This window comes from Corvus kubaryi, unplaced genomic scaffold, assembly GCF_017639235.1.
Source record: "Corvus kubaryi isolate FWS band 111438036 unplaced genomic scaffold, C.kubaryi_AGA036_p1.0 37387, whole genome shotgun sequence".
Classification (NCBI taxonomy): Eukaryota; Metazoa; Chordata; class Aves; order Passeriformes; family Corvidae; genus Corvus; species Corvus kubaryi.
In genome coordinates, this window is record NW_024581129.1 from 4,709,345 (window position 1) to 4,723,580 (window position 14,236).

The window sequence follows — 14,236 nt, forward strand, 5'->3', positions numbered from 1 at the left end:
CTGAAAGAGCTGTAAATGCAACACAAATGGTCCAGTTGTGAAATCAGTCACATGGGTAGAGGTTTTATAGCCAAGTTTTAAGCCTTTTTTCTTTGCAACAGATGACATGGGCAGTGTTCCAGAAGGAGTTCCACTCCATCTCCCTCTTAGCCAAAAATAACCTCTTAGGAAGAGAAAATAACATTTTCAGTGGTGTTCATAACCCCAGTCTAACCCACGTGTGAAGGACAAAATTTAATCTGAGTTAGCCACATGCCAACATACTGCCTTCCACTGAAGGTGTCACCTTGGGCTCTTCCTGAGGCAGCGATATGCAGATCCTTGGCCTTTGCCAAACTCACCCCTCCACAGCCTGTAGCAATCTGTCTCCTCCCCATTTTGACTGGCAATGAGACTCAAATCAAGGTGTGAGAAACTTGACCGAGTTCTTCCTCTTCCCTCTCTTGTAGGGCCTGCAGATGGTGCCAGCAGTTGGCAAAAGCCACAGGCAGTCGCCCGTCTGGGGAGCCAGCCCAGGACTAAATAGAAGTCACCTGGGGAACAGGACTCTCTTTGGCCCCAAAGGATTGCAATTTCAAGACTGGTGGAAGTCGAGGAAGCAGATTCAAGAGTGTGCCTTAAAATGTATTTTAGCTTTCTGTGTCGCGGTGTTGAAGAGCAGAGGGAAGGTGAGCAGGGAGGAGAGGAAGCTTATAAATTTTCTGTATCCCTACTTGAAGTCTTTGCTCTGTACTGTGTGCTCTAGTTGTTGGCTTCAGTTTAAAACAAGTAGGGTGTTAACAGAGTCCAAGAGAAGAGGAAAACCTCCTTTTCCCAGCAGTGTCCATCTCCCAGAAGACGTCAGCATGGAGCCCAAGCCGCCTTTTTTTCCCAGGGCAAAAGCGTGGATGCCACCCGTGCATCCAAAAGACTCCCTGACTATTAAAACCAAATGTAAATGCCTGAGAAATAGTTTCCTTGTTTTTTCCCTGTGTGTTGCTGTGAAGCTGGGAGGTGTACTGCATGTCTGGAATGCTGTTTGGGTGAGCAGATGTTTGGCTGTGAGAGCAGCCAAAGATTGCTCTAAGCTCTCTTCTCTCTACAGAGCATTTCAGATCTGACTGCAGACAGAGAGGCAGCAGTGGTGATAGGTGAAGACCCTGATAAGAATTACTAGCCCAGAGGTTAACTGTGGGAATGTGTTTTTCTTTTTGGAACAAGCATCTTCAGGTGGCAGCCTTCTCCATTAAGGGGCTTTTAAGATAATGCTGCAAATAAAATGGTTCTGGCAATTGCGTGGAATAATGACTCCTTGCCCCAAGCAGAAGTGACTTCCCTCCTCTAAGGTGACAATCTCGGGTAGGTTTGGGCATTTTTTTCAAATGGATGAAGAATCTTTTTTACAGCTGCAGCACTTGCAAAGAATTCTCCTATGTGCTGTTTCTCACTGGGTGACACTGTACACGCTCCTACTTCTCTATGCCTCTTGCTTTGCTGTTGGGAAGATGAGGGATAGCTCATTCCAGGGATGAGGAAGCACAATTACTTGTATTTATAAATGTCTTAAGCCCCTGAATTGGGGATGCAATCAATGCAAGGGTGTGAGAGGGTGTGGCAAGCAGCGGATTTTCGTTATGAAGCAGAAAGCAGCAGGAAGAAGTGTGACGGCGAAGTGGAAGGTCAGGATCACTTGTCCCTAGAGCTGACTCTTTTAGATTAATGAAGATATAAAAAAAGGACACACAGATAAAATAAGCATAGAGTGTGTATAAGACAAACTTGTGCCAGCAGGTCCTGAGCCAAGACTGTATTTACAAGACCTCACGTGACCTGCAAACACTGCGGGACCAAAAAAATGAAGGAAAACGAAGCTTTCCAAACATATACATCTCTGCTAAATACCTTTGGGCTGAATCACCAGGAAAAAGTTGCAGTGTTTGGAGCCATTTCAAGTGAGCTGAATTGAGCCGAATGCCTCAGTCTGAGGCTGCATGTCCGAAGGGGAAGTTTGTGTGACAAAGAGTTCTATAATTTGCCATGACTGTTGTGAAGAGTACAGAGCCACATGATGTTTAGACTTCTCTGTTTGTAAAATCTACATTTTAAGTCTGTTAATTTATGTGAAAGCTGGGGCTTGAAATGTTGGAGATGGAATCTGTAAATTATTACTTTTAGGTTTGATTACTGGAGATGAGGCTGCAGCCCATGTCTTGTGCAAAGCGGAACCTTGCTCACTTTCAGTGCTGGGCTAATGTTTTTTTGATTCACTTCTTACCAACCACAAATAACTAGAGAAGCAAAAGGAGCTTAAACCGTCCTGGGATTTTTCAGCAGCATTTTCTAGCCTTACTGTATCCAGTTATTTAGACTTTGCTCCTTATAATGACTGCTGGCCCCCCAAGCTTCCAGGACATTAAATACCCACACAGGGTTACGATGTGGTAACCTGTAATTAATTTAAAAGTGAGCTTTAGGTTAAATTTTTACAGAATCACAGAATTTTTAGGGTTGGACCTCTGAAGATCACCTAGGCAAACTCCCTGCCAAAGCAGCGCCACCTAAAGCAGGTGACACAGGAACGCGTCCAGGTGGGTTTGGGATGTCTGCAGCGAGGATAACTCCACACCCTCCCTGGCCACCCTGTTCCAGTGCTCCATGGACGCAGTTCTTCCACATGTTGAGGTGAATCTGGTGTTTTAGTTCACGGCCATTTCCCCTTATGCTGCGAGAGCGCCAGGACTCCGGAGCGCCGTGCGGCGACGCCCCGGCCCCGCCCCCCCGGGCTCCCTCAGGCGAGGGCGGGAGCGGGGCCGGGGCCGCCCCTGGCGGGAGGAGCGGCGCCTGCGCGGCCCCGCGGGGACCCCCGCGCGCGGCGTCTCGCGAGAGGCGGCGCCGGGGCCGCGGCGGGAGGAGGAGGAGGAGGAGGAGGAGAACAAGAGAAGGAGAAGAAGGCGAAGGCTGCGCTGCCCGGGCGGGAGGTGAGCGCGGGGCCGGGCAGGGCTCGGGGGGTGCCCGAGGGGCCGGGCGGGGCTCGCTGAGGCGGTGCCGCCCCGGGGCTGGGCCAGCTCCCGGTTTATGAGCACGCCGTGGCCCCGCCTGTCCCTCCGCTCTCCCCGGTGCCAGGTTGGGCTCGGCTCCGGCGGGACGCGGGGCTGGGGCTGCGGGGGGCTCTGCGGGACAGCTCCCCTTCTCCACACACGCGGCACCTTCCCGCGCTGCCGCCAGGCTGGATGCTCCCCAGGGAGCTGGGGGGTTTAGCCTGGGTTAAAGGAGGACCGGGGCGACCTCATCGCTCTCTACAGCCACCTGGAAGGAGGTTGTAGGCAGGTGGGTGTCGGTCTTTTCTTCCAGGTAACAAGAGCTAGAAGAAGAGGAAACGGCCTCAAGCTGAGCCAGGGAACGAGCTGTCCAGAGAGGTGGTGGTGTCACCGTCCTTGGAGGCAGATGTAGATGTGGCACTTGGGGTCACGGTTTGATGGTGGACCCGACAGCGTTAGGCTGATCGCGGGACTCGATCCTAGAGGTCTTTTCCAACCTTAATGGTTCTGTGCCTCCCTCCAGCCCCGGTGGTGGGCCTGAGGCTGGTGCAGCCCTGCCGGGTGCTCTGCAGCCGCTGCCGGGCTTGGCGGGGACCGAGGGATGAGCGGCTTCGAGAGCGATCCCGGGATGCAGCCGCCGCCCGACGGCACAGCCCGGCTTCCAGCGCTGCTCCGCAGGGATCCGGCCAAAGCCGCTGTTATTCCAGCCTGAACTTCACGTGCAAAACTTCACTGCAGAGCTCAGGCTGAAAACTGTACCGGAACCAGGTGTTTGTATGGTAACTACAACCAGTGCGGGTATCAGGGTTGGCACACAACAAATGTCCCTGGGTGCTGTTGGCCCAGGCTGCAGCACCGGGGCTGCCTGAGGTGCTTCCTGTGATTGTGAAGCCAGGGATGGTGCGTGTGCTGGAAGTTTGTGACAAAAGTAATGGATGAACAGGATGTGCTGTGTTTTGGGAGTTTCCTCCTGAAATTTCAGAAATTGTGACAACTTCCAAGTATGGATATTAAAAAAGAGGCAGCCAGTGCTGCCAAGCCTGTACAAGCCAGGCTTTGTGGCAGCGATGGGAGACAAGATGCTGGCAAACTGTAGATTAGAATGTTCTTTTGCTGGTGTCTAACATGTATGTGCTAAGCTGGGGTGCAACATGCAATGCATGTTTTTTAATTATGGTGTGCATTTATACTAATGTAAGTATTCATGTCATTAGATGGGTTGAAATTTCCTTGCTCTGCAACGGATGCTAGACTTTTGGGAGGCTGGGCAGAAACAATGTGTTGAGTGATGGCCAAGTGCATGGAATTTGTTTCTTGGTACAGTCTGCTTTGACTGGTGGGTGTCCATTCTCCTGCACCTTTAGGAGATTAAATTGGTTCCACTTTTCTAGAGGTTACTGATTCCCTAAGCATAGCTGGTGTGTACCATGATATGTGAGTATGGAAGGTTGCATGGGTCCAGTGATTCCTGAAGAAGTGCCCCAAGGAAAAGTATCCCTTTGAATTTGGTGGGGGTTTTACATGTTTTTAAAAGTTCTTATTCCACTTTTTTCCATCTTCCTAAGCAGGCAAAATCCAAGTAAGCTGCCTAAAATCCTGTATCTTCTCATGTTAGAACAAGTGGGCACTGGAGGAGTTGAGTTGGTGCTTAGGGCAGGGGAAAACACAAAGCAAGAAGAGATGGGATCTGCACCCAAGACTTTGGAGGCACGTTTCTTTCAAAACCTTTGCTGTTCATAGAGAGGGCTTATTGTCCCCTGTGTCTGGCACATGCCTTTCTGTAAGCAGCCTTATTTTCTCTAGGGCTTACTGCTCCTGTAAATAAGCTGGAGTTACTTTCTTTTGCAAAGACAGGCTGGAAGAGATTGTAATTGTTGCATAAAGCCAAGAGGAGAGGAAAAAAGAGACACAATTTACTTAAGCTCTTATCTGTCCTGAGAATAAACAGTTACAATTGGGCTGTGAAGTGGAAATAAAGTTTCCAAACGCCCGAGGAGTTGCCTCTGCAATGGCTTTTGCAATAAGAGTGTTAGGGACACATCCCCCCTTTCTGGTGTTAAATGAGAGTTTGAGATATGTCATGGGACCAGTGACCTCAGACCTCAATGCCTTTCTTGGGCCTGGGATGGGGAGAAAAGTCCTCGGTTCACACCCAGGCCAGGTTCAGGTTGGAGATGGTCACAGGATGGCTGCTCAGGGAACTCTGTGGGATGATTATAGCACTTGGTCCACTTCCCGGTTTGCCAGCACCATGTCACAGAGGCAGCTTTGTGTGGATCCTGGTGCACGTTCCTGTTGGCTGGTGACTTTGGGTTGAACTTGAATGTAAATTCTTGGCTCTTTCTGGAAGCTTTTCCTTTTGATTCTGGCAAGGGGAGGACAGAGTCACGTTCCCTCTAATGTGCACAGAGACCTCTAATTTGTGCTTTCACTCTGGCATCCTTTATGAAGTGCTCAGGAAGGCGATGGGTCATAATCAATAGAGCAACTAGCAACTCCTGTTTTCTGCAGCGTTTTCCTTCTGAGGGGGAATTCAGCTGTCTTACTGCTCTTTTCCAGGGTTCCTCTCTGGCACTGGTAGAGTTAATAGAAGTGGAGTCTTTCTGATTCTGTGCTGCTCGCTGCTGTGTGTGTGTCTTGGAAAAACCAAACTCTCTGGCAGGCCTGCGTGCCGTGTCCTGGAAAGCAGGCTGGAGCCCTTGGGGTGCACTGGGTAAAGCTGCACTATGGGGTGGCTTTGACGAAGATCCCTCTTTCCATTTGCCCCAGGAATGTGAATGCCACACACAGTGTCCAGTCTGCCCCTGTTGCTGCTGCCAGGAGGGTGATCTGTCCATGCCTGCCTGGGACAGCTTTGCAGGAATGCTGGAAGGCTGCTGTGCTGCCCAGGGCTGTGGAAGCTGCTGGATATGGGGATAGCAGAAAAGGATGCTCCATGCAGCTTTCCAGGCTTGCTGCATTCCAGCCAGCCTAGAGGTCTCAAGCAGCGCTGGAAGCACAGCGTGGTGAGATTCTGTGCGCAGTGGGCACCCTATTCATCCAGAATAGGAAGCAGTCCCTGCCCTGAGCAGCTAAACGAGATCAAAAGCAAGAACAGATTTGGGCAAAACTCAAACCCGGGAGTGTGCCAAGCAGGAAGCTTGGCAGTGTCCCTCCATTATCTTCTGCTGCTGGACTCAGATGCTTGGTCTGAAGTGCTGACGCACATATGTAATTTGCCCCTTCTTTAGCTCTGTGCTGATTTCTCTGGGTGTTTCTTCTCAGATCTGCTCCATCCTCAGTCTTGACTAGCTAAACACAGAGAATTACTGCTGAGTAATACCTGCTTCTTGCTCTGCAGAGTGTAAAACATTATGTCTGCAGTTCCTCCAGCTCTTCTTCACAGGCAGAATAAGAACCTGGCTTCAGGAAAGGCGCTTTTTGGTGTTGCAGTGCAGAGCCTTGTGTTAGGCTACAGCTCTGCTGAATTTCTGGCTCTCCCTAATTCCAAATTGTAAATAAATATAACAGGGTGGAGAAACCATAAGCATTCAGATATGTGTTCTGTGTCTTGGGACAAGCTGACCTAACGCTTTGACATGTAACAGTAGCCAGTATTGTTCCTGTTTGTTACTAAATTCTTGTCTAATGCTTGAAATCTGGACTTCAGTTGTTAAAACCTGGCACCCCTGAGACACAAGCACAGCCACGCAGCGGACTTTTTACCAAGTCATTCACTGGAAGGCTGCAGTGAACTTCAGAGGTGCTGAGCACCTTTTCCCTGGGAATGACAGAGCTCAGCACTTTTGCATATCTGGACTCGAGTTCTTCTTCATCCCTGTGCAGGGTGGGGTTGGTGCTGTTTAAAGGTGGTGTGAATTGGCTGGAGAGCTACTTCTGTGTTTTCAGAAGAAGAGACACCCAGCCTTCGTTTAAAAAACTTTTCAGGGCAGCTTGCCCTGAAGTGGCTTTGTTTTCAGAGCTGGTGTTTGCAGTATTTGTTCTGAAGTCATTGGAAAGATTTGGGATGTCTGTGGAAAGGGCAGCTCTTGTTTTTATCTGTAGGTCCTGCTCTGTGTTTATAATCAGAGCCTGGACTGTGCTTCGAGGGGAGGAGGACATTGGAGTAACTACTTGTAACTCCTCACTTTGCTGTGTTGTTCTTCCCTGGCTCTAGGCACTGGCTCCTTGCTGGCTTGGGGAGAGATCAAGGCTGGTTTGCCAGCCTGCCTCTGCATGGAGCTTTGGACCAGAAAACATGCAGCAGGGTGGGGAGGTGGGTCTTCCTTGAGGATCTTGCAGGAAGAAAGGGGCTGGGAATCACAGAAAGCAGACAGCAGTGAAAAGATGGGGCTGGTTGAAGCAAAAAAACCAAACCTGCTGCACCCCTCAGAACAGATGATCTGAGCTCCCCCTTTACCAGTGATTTCTCATCTGTCTTTGGTGATCAAGAGTTGTTAGTGTTGAGTGTGATGGAAATATAAATTACAGGTCCTGACTCAATGGTGTCTGGGCACGAACACAGACACAGCATCCTTAATCTCTGAAATCATTCAGTTAAAAGTAATCACTCCTTTAAATTTTTTTTGATGCATGGCTCTTATCAGGACTGTATCCCTTTGCGGGGGGTTGTAGGAAAACTGTTTGTGTAATCTTTCTTGCTGGAAAAATGAAATAGCTACCAAGAAAGGTTATGGAGATAACACCTACTGGGTTACACAGAGTAGATAAGATGGTCTGTTCAGGTCAGTGATGTTCTCTCAGCACAAACTTGCTTTAGCCACTGAGGCAACGGCATCTTCGGCCCTGTATCCATAACTCCAATAAGGAATTTGTTGTCAGCACAGAGCACCTTCATGCAGAGATGAGACCACCGTGTGATACCACAAGCCGAAATCATGGATTGAGCCTTCTTTCTTCTTGTGTGTTAGATAGTGTAAAAATGAAGGAGGTCTGAAAAGTAATTGTCTCTGCATATTTTCTATGTATGGTTGTATATTTTAATGCTCTCAAACTTACCTCTGTAAGCTCTAGGCCTGAAATGATTATATTTGACTAATTTTTTAAAATTTAAACAGAGCTTCTCTGGAAATCACCTAACTCAGAAACTTGAGGTTGATAAAAAGCCATGATTGCTATGAAACTGATGAAATTGCAACACATTATGTCTGCTTTTGGCCAGCCAGCTCTTTTCCACAGAGTCTCTATGGATACCTCAGACACTCACAGCTCTCCCCATGTGGAAATGGGGATGGTCAGCCCCACAAGTCTTGATTGTGACAGATCGTTCCCTTCATACCAGAAGGCTTAAGGGTTCAACTAACTTTTCTTTCCTCATACCTTTCCAGGCTCCTGCTCTGCAGCACCATGCTGGATCCCAAGCCTCGCTGTGCAAGCCGGAGGTGAATCCAGGTGAAAGCCAGCTACCACAGTAGGTGTCAGGATGACCAAAGCGCGGCTCCTCCGGCTGTCTGTGGTGCTGGTCTCCATCTTCATGATCCTCCTGATTATTGTGTACTGGGACAATGTGGGAACGGCTCACTTCTACCTGCACACATCCTTCTCCAGACCCCGCTCTCCAGGAGCCATCGCGGCAGGTGAAGACTGGGAAACCTTGCCAGATGTAGATGAATTTTTGGCAAAGCTGCTTAGTTTGAGCCTGAAACAGAACAGCTCTATCCCCCGAAAGACAGAGCAGCTCCTCGTCCAGGGCTCCAACAAGCCCGTGGTAAGCAACTTGGAGGAGAACGTACGGGGCTATGACTGGTCTACACACAAGGACAGGAACAGCTTGGACCAAGAGAAGCTGCAGGTAGAGAGGCAGAGAACGTTGCGGGAGTTTTGTGCCAATTCCAGCTTCACTTTCCCCACCAAGGAGCGCTCCTTCGATGACATTCCAAACTACGAGCTCAACCACCTGATTGTGGATGACCGCCACGGCGTCATCTACTGCTACGTGCCCAAGGTGGCCTGCACCAACTGGAAACGTGTGATGATTGTGCTAAGTGAGAGCCTGCTGGACCAGGGGGTCCCCTACCGGAACCCTCTGGATATCCCCCGGGAGCACGTCCACAACACCAGCACCCACTTGACATTCAACAAATTCTGGCGCCGCTACGGGAAGTTCTCCCGGCACCTGATGAAGATCAAGCTGAAGAAGTACACCAAGTTCCTCTTTGTACGAGACCCCTTTGTCCGCCTCATCTCTGCCTTCCGCAGCAAATTCGAGCTGGAGAATGAGGACTTCTACCGGCGTTTTGCCATCCCCATGCTAAAGCTCTACTCCAACCACACCAACCTCCCCACCTCCGTTAGCGAGGCCTTTGGGGCAGGCCTCAAAGTCTCTTTTTCTGACTTCATCCAGTACTTACTGGATCCCAGGACAGAGAAGATGGCCCCCTTCAATGAGCACTGGAGGCAGGTTTACCGTCTGTGCCACCCGTGCCAGATAGACTATGATTTCATCGGAAAGCTGGAGACGCTGGATGAGGATGCTGCTTATTTATTGCAGCTCCTCAAAGTGGACAGGCTGCTTCGCTTCCCACCCAGCTACCGGAACAGGACTGCCAGCAGCTGGGAAGATAACTGGTTTGCCAAAATCCCACTGGCTTGGAGGCAGCAGCTCTACAAGCTTTATGAAGCAGATTTTGTACTTTTTGGCTACCCCAAGCCAGAAAACTTGCTTAAAGACTGAAAGTGATTGGGTAGTGGGTGTGGGAGGGAACATCTGAAATACCAAAAATGTTTAAAGCCTCCTCATTTTTGCTCTTAACTCCCTTCCCAATGCAGGTTGGTACAATGGAATATATTTTTTCTACTGCTTCCCCTTACATTTTTGCAATAATGCCAGAGTCCAGGGTATTCCAGCCAGCTGCGCATATGCAAAAAATGCCATTTTTTTGGGTTATCATTTGTTTTCTGTTTTTTAAAATGTCCCCATACTTTGCAATGGGTCGCTGCCCTTGGTCACTCTGCCAATCGTGTCCTTCAGTAGCTTTTTATTAATACTTTTTAAAAATTAATATATTTAAGATATTTAAAACAAATCGTGTGTCGTGGCAAAGGAAGGGAAGGAATGAAAAAAAAAAAGTAAAAGAAAACCCCAAGAAATTATGTACCCGCCTCTGTGTGTTGTCTCAGGGCTGCTGTTTTGGAGGTCCAAAGTTTGCAGAGCACTTGGATCTCTCTGGGGGCTGGGATGCTGATGGTGCCAGGTCTGCTGGTGGTTGCTCCAAGCTGCACTTGAGGCAGTGGGATGGGTCAGTGCCTGACTCTGCCAAACAATCCCAGAAAAGCACCTGGAAGGACTCTGGTGACTCACTCTGCTCGCAGGTGGAGCATGACACCAGGGTCACAGGAAGGAAATGGCATTGGGAGAAGTGACAACAAGTCCTGTGGGCTGTTTTGGGGCATGCAGGTGGTCAACACAGCACCTCTGCACCGCCTGACCTTTTGGCAAAGTACTGTGGGACTCTGCTGTCCACAAAGCTGAGGTTCAGCCCCCTATACCTTGCTAGTGTGGAGCATTCCCATGACGTGTCCCAGTCCAGGATGGTGCTGCAGTTCTCAGGGGTTGTGGCCAGCCAGGGTGGGCAGAGTGTGCTCCTGGATGGGCAAGCTGGCCAGGCCCTGGTGGTGTGCTGCTCCATGTCCTGGTCAGTGCCGCATGCAGTGCAGGTCCCTTGAGAACTGTGCTGTGTCCTCATCATCTCTGTGCACACTTTGAGGGGACGTGGCAGGGATGCAGACGCTTATCCCTGGGAGAGGAAGATCCAAAAGATTTCTTGCAATAAGCAGATGCCAAGGTGAACTCAAAGTTTTTCTGTTTTCAGCATTTCAGCTACTGCTTGTGACACCACATCCTCATCCACTGCCTTTCTGCTTATTCCAAATGGCTGATGCAGATTTGATCATCTGCCTTGCTGGGACCTGCTGCAGGAGTGATGGTTCCCACTGTGCTGGGAGCATGTGGGCTGCTTCCCAAAGGAAATTAATGCCGTTAGAGACTTTTTGTCTCTCATCAGCTGAATCTGCTTCTAATTCGCTCTCTGAATTGCTCTGCAAAAACTGTTTGCTGAGCAGATTAGGCAGGCAACTCTTTCAGAGCTGAAATGCCTAATTATTTCCCTGGACTGTGGATGGTATCGGTGATTAAGCTCCAGGGTCAGGCCTTGGGAAACAGCTCTGTATTTTGGAGAGAGTTCTTTATATTGGCCTCAGTTTCTCTCCAAGGCTATCAGCAGGCGTGACTTTTCCTCTCTCTCTCTCCTCACTTCCCCAATTTCTGCACAAGTACATCTTGGCACTGCATGCTCTTCCTAACAAATATGCTGTATCAAGCTTTTTAACCTATAAATGAGAGGTAATTGCTGTTGTTATACTCAAAACAAAGAGTTTGTTTCTCATTGTATTCACACCAGTCTCCTGTAATTTCTGCAGAGATATTTGCAGTTTAAATGAGTCTGAAGCCATTGTCAGGGTCTTGGTGCTTAGCTCCTCATAGCTTGGGGAAAAAGGAAGTGCCTGTTTCTGAGTCATTATTTAAAACTAATAATAGAAAAGTGTTGATCTCTTCAATTTTTTCCCCAGTTACCAGTTAATTGCTGCAAAACAGAAGGATGTAGAGTCTCGTCTCCTATAATGAGTAATCCCAGGAGTCTCTTGATTCCTGCTACATTTACATTTCTTCAGGGTGGGTTCATGTCGCTCTTCAAAAACACAGCATGGATGTTTTCATCTCTTGTCTTTTCAAAGTGTTTATTTTTTCCTCTTTTAATTTCCATGTAATTGATGTTTAGTATGCGCAGGCATGGGGGGCTGGGGCCGTAGTGCAGATGCCGTGCAAGCTTTCTCCCAGCTGCTTCCCCTGCACCTCTTGGTCTAATCCTCTCTCTTCCTGCCCCTCTGAGCAGTGCTTGGCTGCTGTACCCCAGTGCCACCCTGCAAACCAGCTGCTGCCTCCCCAGCCACACTTGTACTGTGATTCATGGCCATGGCAGTGAGGTCCTGGTTGTGCAATGGGCAGAAAAGGTGAAAAATGGCTGCAAAACACACCCAGCAGCTACTCCGTGTGGTGTGAGAGTGTATCCTCTCCATGTGGCTGCCTTGTGGTTTAACAGCCGTAGAAGAAAAAGGTTTTTCCAAGGCTGCCTTCCCTTGCTGACACTGGCTAGACAGGGGAGACTTGGAACACACTGATTTCTCTTTCCACGTCCAAAGCTGGATGAAGTGAGTGAATTCCAGCTTTATGTGCTAACTACACCCTGCATCACACTGAGGTCCAAAACACCCCATGTGTGAGTCTGAGCAAGCTGCCTGCATCCCAATGGCTTCATCAGCCTCCCTGGGAGCTGCAGTCAGGGGAATGTACTGATGGCATGAGGCCACCGAGGGCCCTGTCTTCTCTACTTTCTCTCTTTCACCTCACCAAGTCCAGCCTTTATTGGTATCTCAGACATTTTAGTGCTTGCAGAACTGTCCCAAACCAACATGCTGGGTGCTCTTGGCTCTCTCCTCATTTTCCATTGCCACGCTTCAAAGCTCTTCCCGGGAGGAGCAGTAAAACTCCGACGGGGAGTGTTCATGTTGCAGTGGTTGGCTTCTGGATTCAAAATAACTTGTTCCTTGCTGCTCCTCCCTTTTGAAGCCCTTCTTCCCCACCCTGCCACCACTGTGAATGTATTGTTAAGAAGTCAAAGGGGATCCAGGCTATGCTGAGCTTTGTGGTAAGACCACTGAGTTGCCAGAACTGGGATGTAGCCTCTGGCTTTGGAAATGTGCATTTTTTGTGGGTTTCTTGCTCTGTTCTCATGATGTGAAAGTGTGTATGTGCGGGGGAGAAGGACAAAGAGTTCAACCAGCCATGCTTCCGTCCCCCCTGGTTTCCTGAAGGAGTTGGAATTTACTGTTTGACAAATAATGGCAGGCAGAATGCATCCATGCTGGCCTGAAGTCAGAAGAGGGCTAAAAATCCTGGAATGTAGATGGTTATGATGCTAGTATCATTTTCATGAGGGGTGGAAAATGCTTTGAAGCAGGCTGTTTGTGTGTGAATAAACCTGGCTTTGTCATTGCATGTTCAGCCTGCAAAGCTGTGTCCTGTTCCCCTCTTGGCTTGCTTTTCCCTGGGGTTGACCACTTGGCCAAAGTCAGCACAGAGTCTCTAACGAGGCAGAACTGATGTGCAGATGCAAAAATAACCTGGGGTTTGACCAAGATGTTTCCAGCTGGGTAGAACTGAAACCAGCTTTAGTGCTTGCTCAGCATCGGAGCCAAGGTCTTTACACAACCATTGAACAGATTTGGTCCCTCGCTGTTTGATGCTGATTCTCTGGTGGAGTGGGATGCATGTGACCTGGCTTTGCAACCCCTGCGTCCTCCAGGAAAGGGCTGCCAGGTCTCAGAACTCCTTGCTTTTTGAGCAGTGACGTGACTTTGCCAGAGTAGGGGTGTCCTTAACACATGGGTACCTTTGCATCTCAGTATTTTTTTGCCTTAACCCTTTAATTCACTTGTGTTTAGGGGGACAAAATTATCGAGCCATCACCTGCGGACAACATTCACCCCGGGACAACGTGTGAGATGAAGTGTTTTGGCTGTGTGTTTTGCATCCTTCAAGGTGGCACTGGGAGGATGGAGGGCAGGGGATGAATGGCAGCATTGAAAGGGTGGTGAAGAAAAGCCAGTTTGTTTCTTCTTACGTAAGCTGGACCTTCGCAGCGCCCGCGGGGGAAAGCCGGTGACTTGGCAGGGTGCTGCGGGGCTGTGGTGCACAGCGGTGCCAGGGAGGGTGTGGGGTGTGGTGGCTCAAAGTCGTGTTGCTTGAATTTAAGGGCTTGCCCACGCTGGTGTTGCTGAAAAACAATCTAGTCAAGGGGAAGAGGGATAAATAAAGCAGAATTTAACAAAGCCATTGATACCTGACTGTTTGGGAAAGAGATGGGGAGGGTGGGTGGTGCTGGCTCTGGAGCTGACACGGTGCAGCTCTTCTCTATCCTTGATTCAATCAAATTGGGGATCGAGCTCAGACTGTGCAGGCTGAGGTCTGTCCTTGCAGGATCTGGGCAGCATTTGCCCTGGGGGCTGTGGGAGAGTGCCATGCCATGCTGGGAATGGTGTGGAAGAGCCCTGTGCTGGGATGAGAGCAGTGTGGGAGAGCCCCGTGCTGGGATGGCAGGGGTGCTGGAGGGCACGGTGCTGGGACAGAAGGGATGCCGGTGAGCCCCGTGCTGGGATGGCAG

The 14,236-nt window shown here is 49.5% G+C and overlaps 1 protein-coding gene across 2 annotated transcripts in view; it reads left to right on the top strand.

The window, feature by feature from the left end:
- The first annotated feature begins 2,853 nt into the window (after positions 1-2,853).
- Positions 2,854-14,236, top strand: part of CHST12 (carbohydrate sulfotransferase 12) — a 14,125-nt gene continuing 2,742 nt past the window's right edge. Inside the window, exons 1-2 of one of the 2 annotated variants that reach the window (XM_042037334.1) lie at positions 2,854-2,957; positions 8,345-14,236. The exon at positions 8,345-14,236 is cut by the window's right edge and continues 2,742 nt beyond it. In XM_042037334.1, coding sequence (XP_041893268.1) covers positions 8,440-9,690 — 1,251 coding nt within the window. In that variant the 5' untranslated portion in view covers positions 2,854-2,957; positions 8,345-8,439 and the 3' untranslated portion in view covers positions 9,691-14,236. Of the gene's footprint in view, positions 2,958-3,093; positions 3,307-8,344 lie in introns of those variants that run through there. The other variant, XM_042037335.1, reaches the window with a different exon arrangement.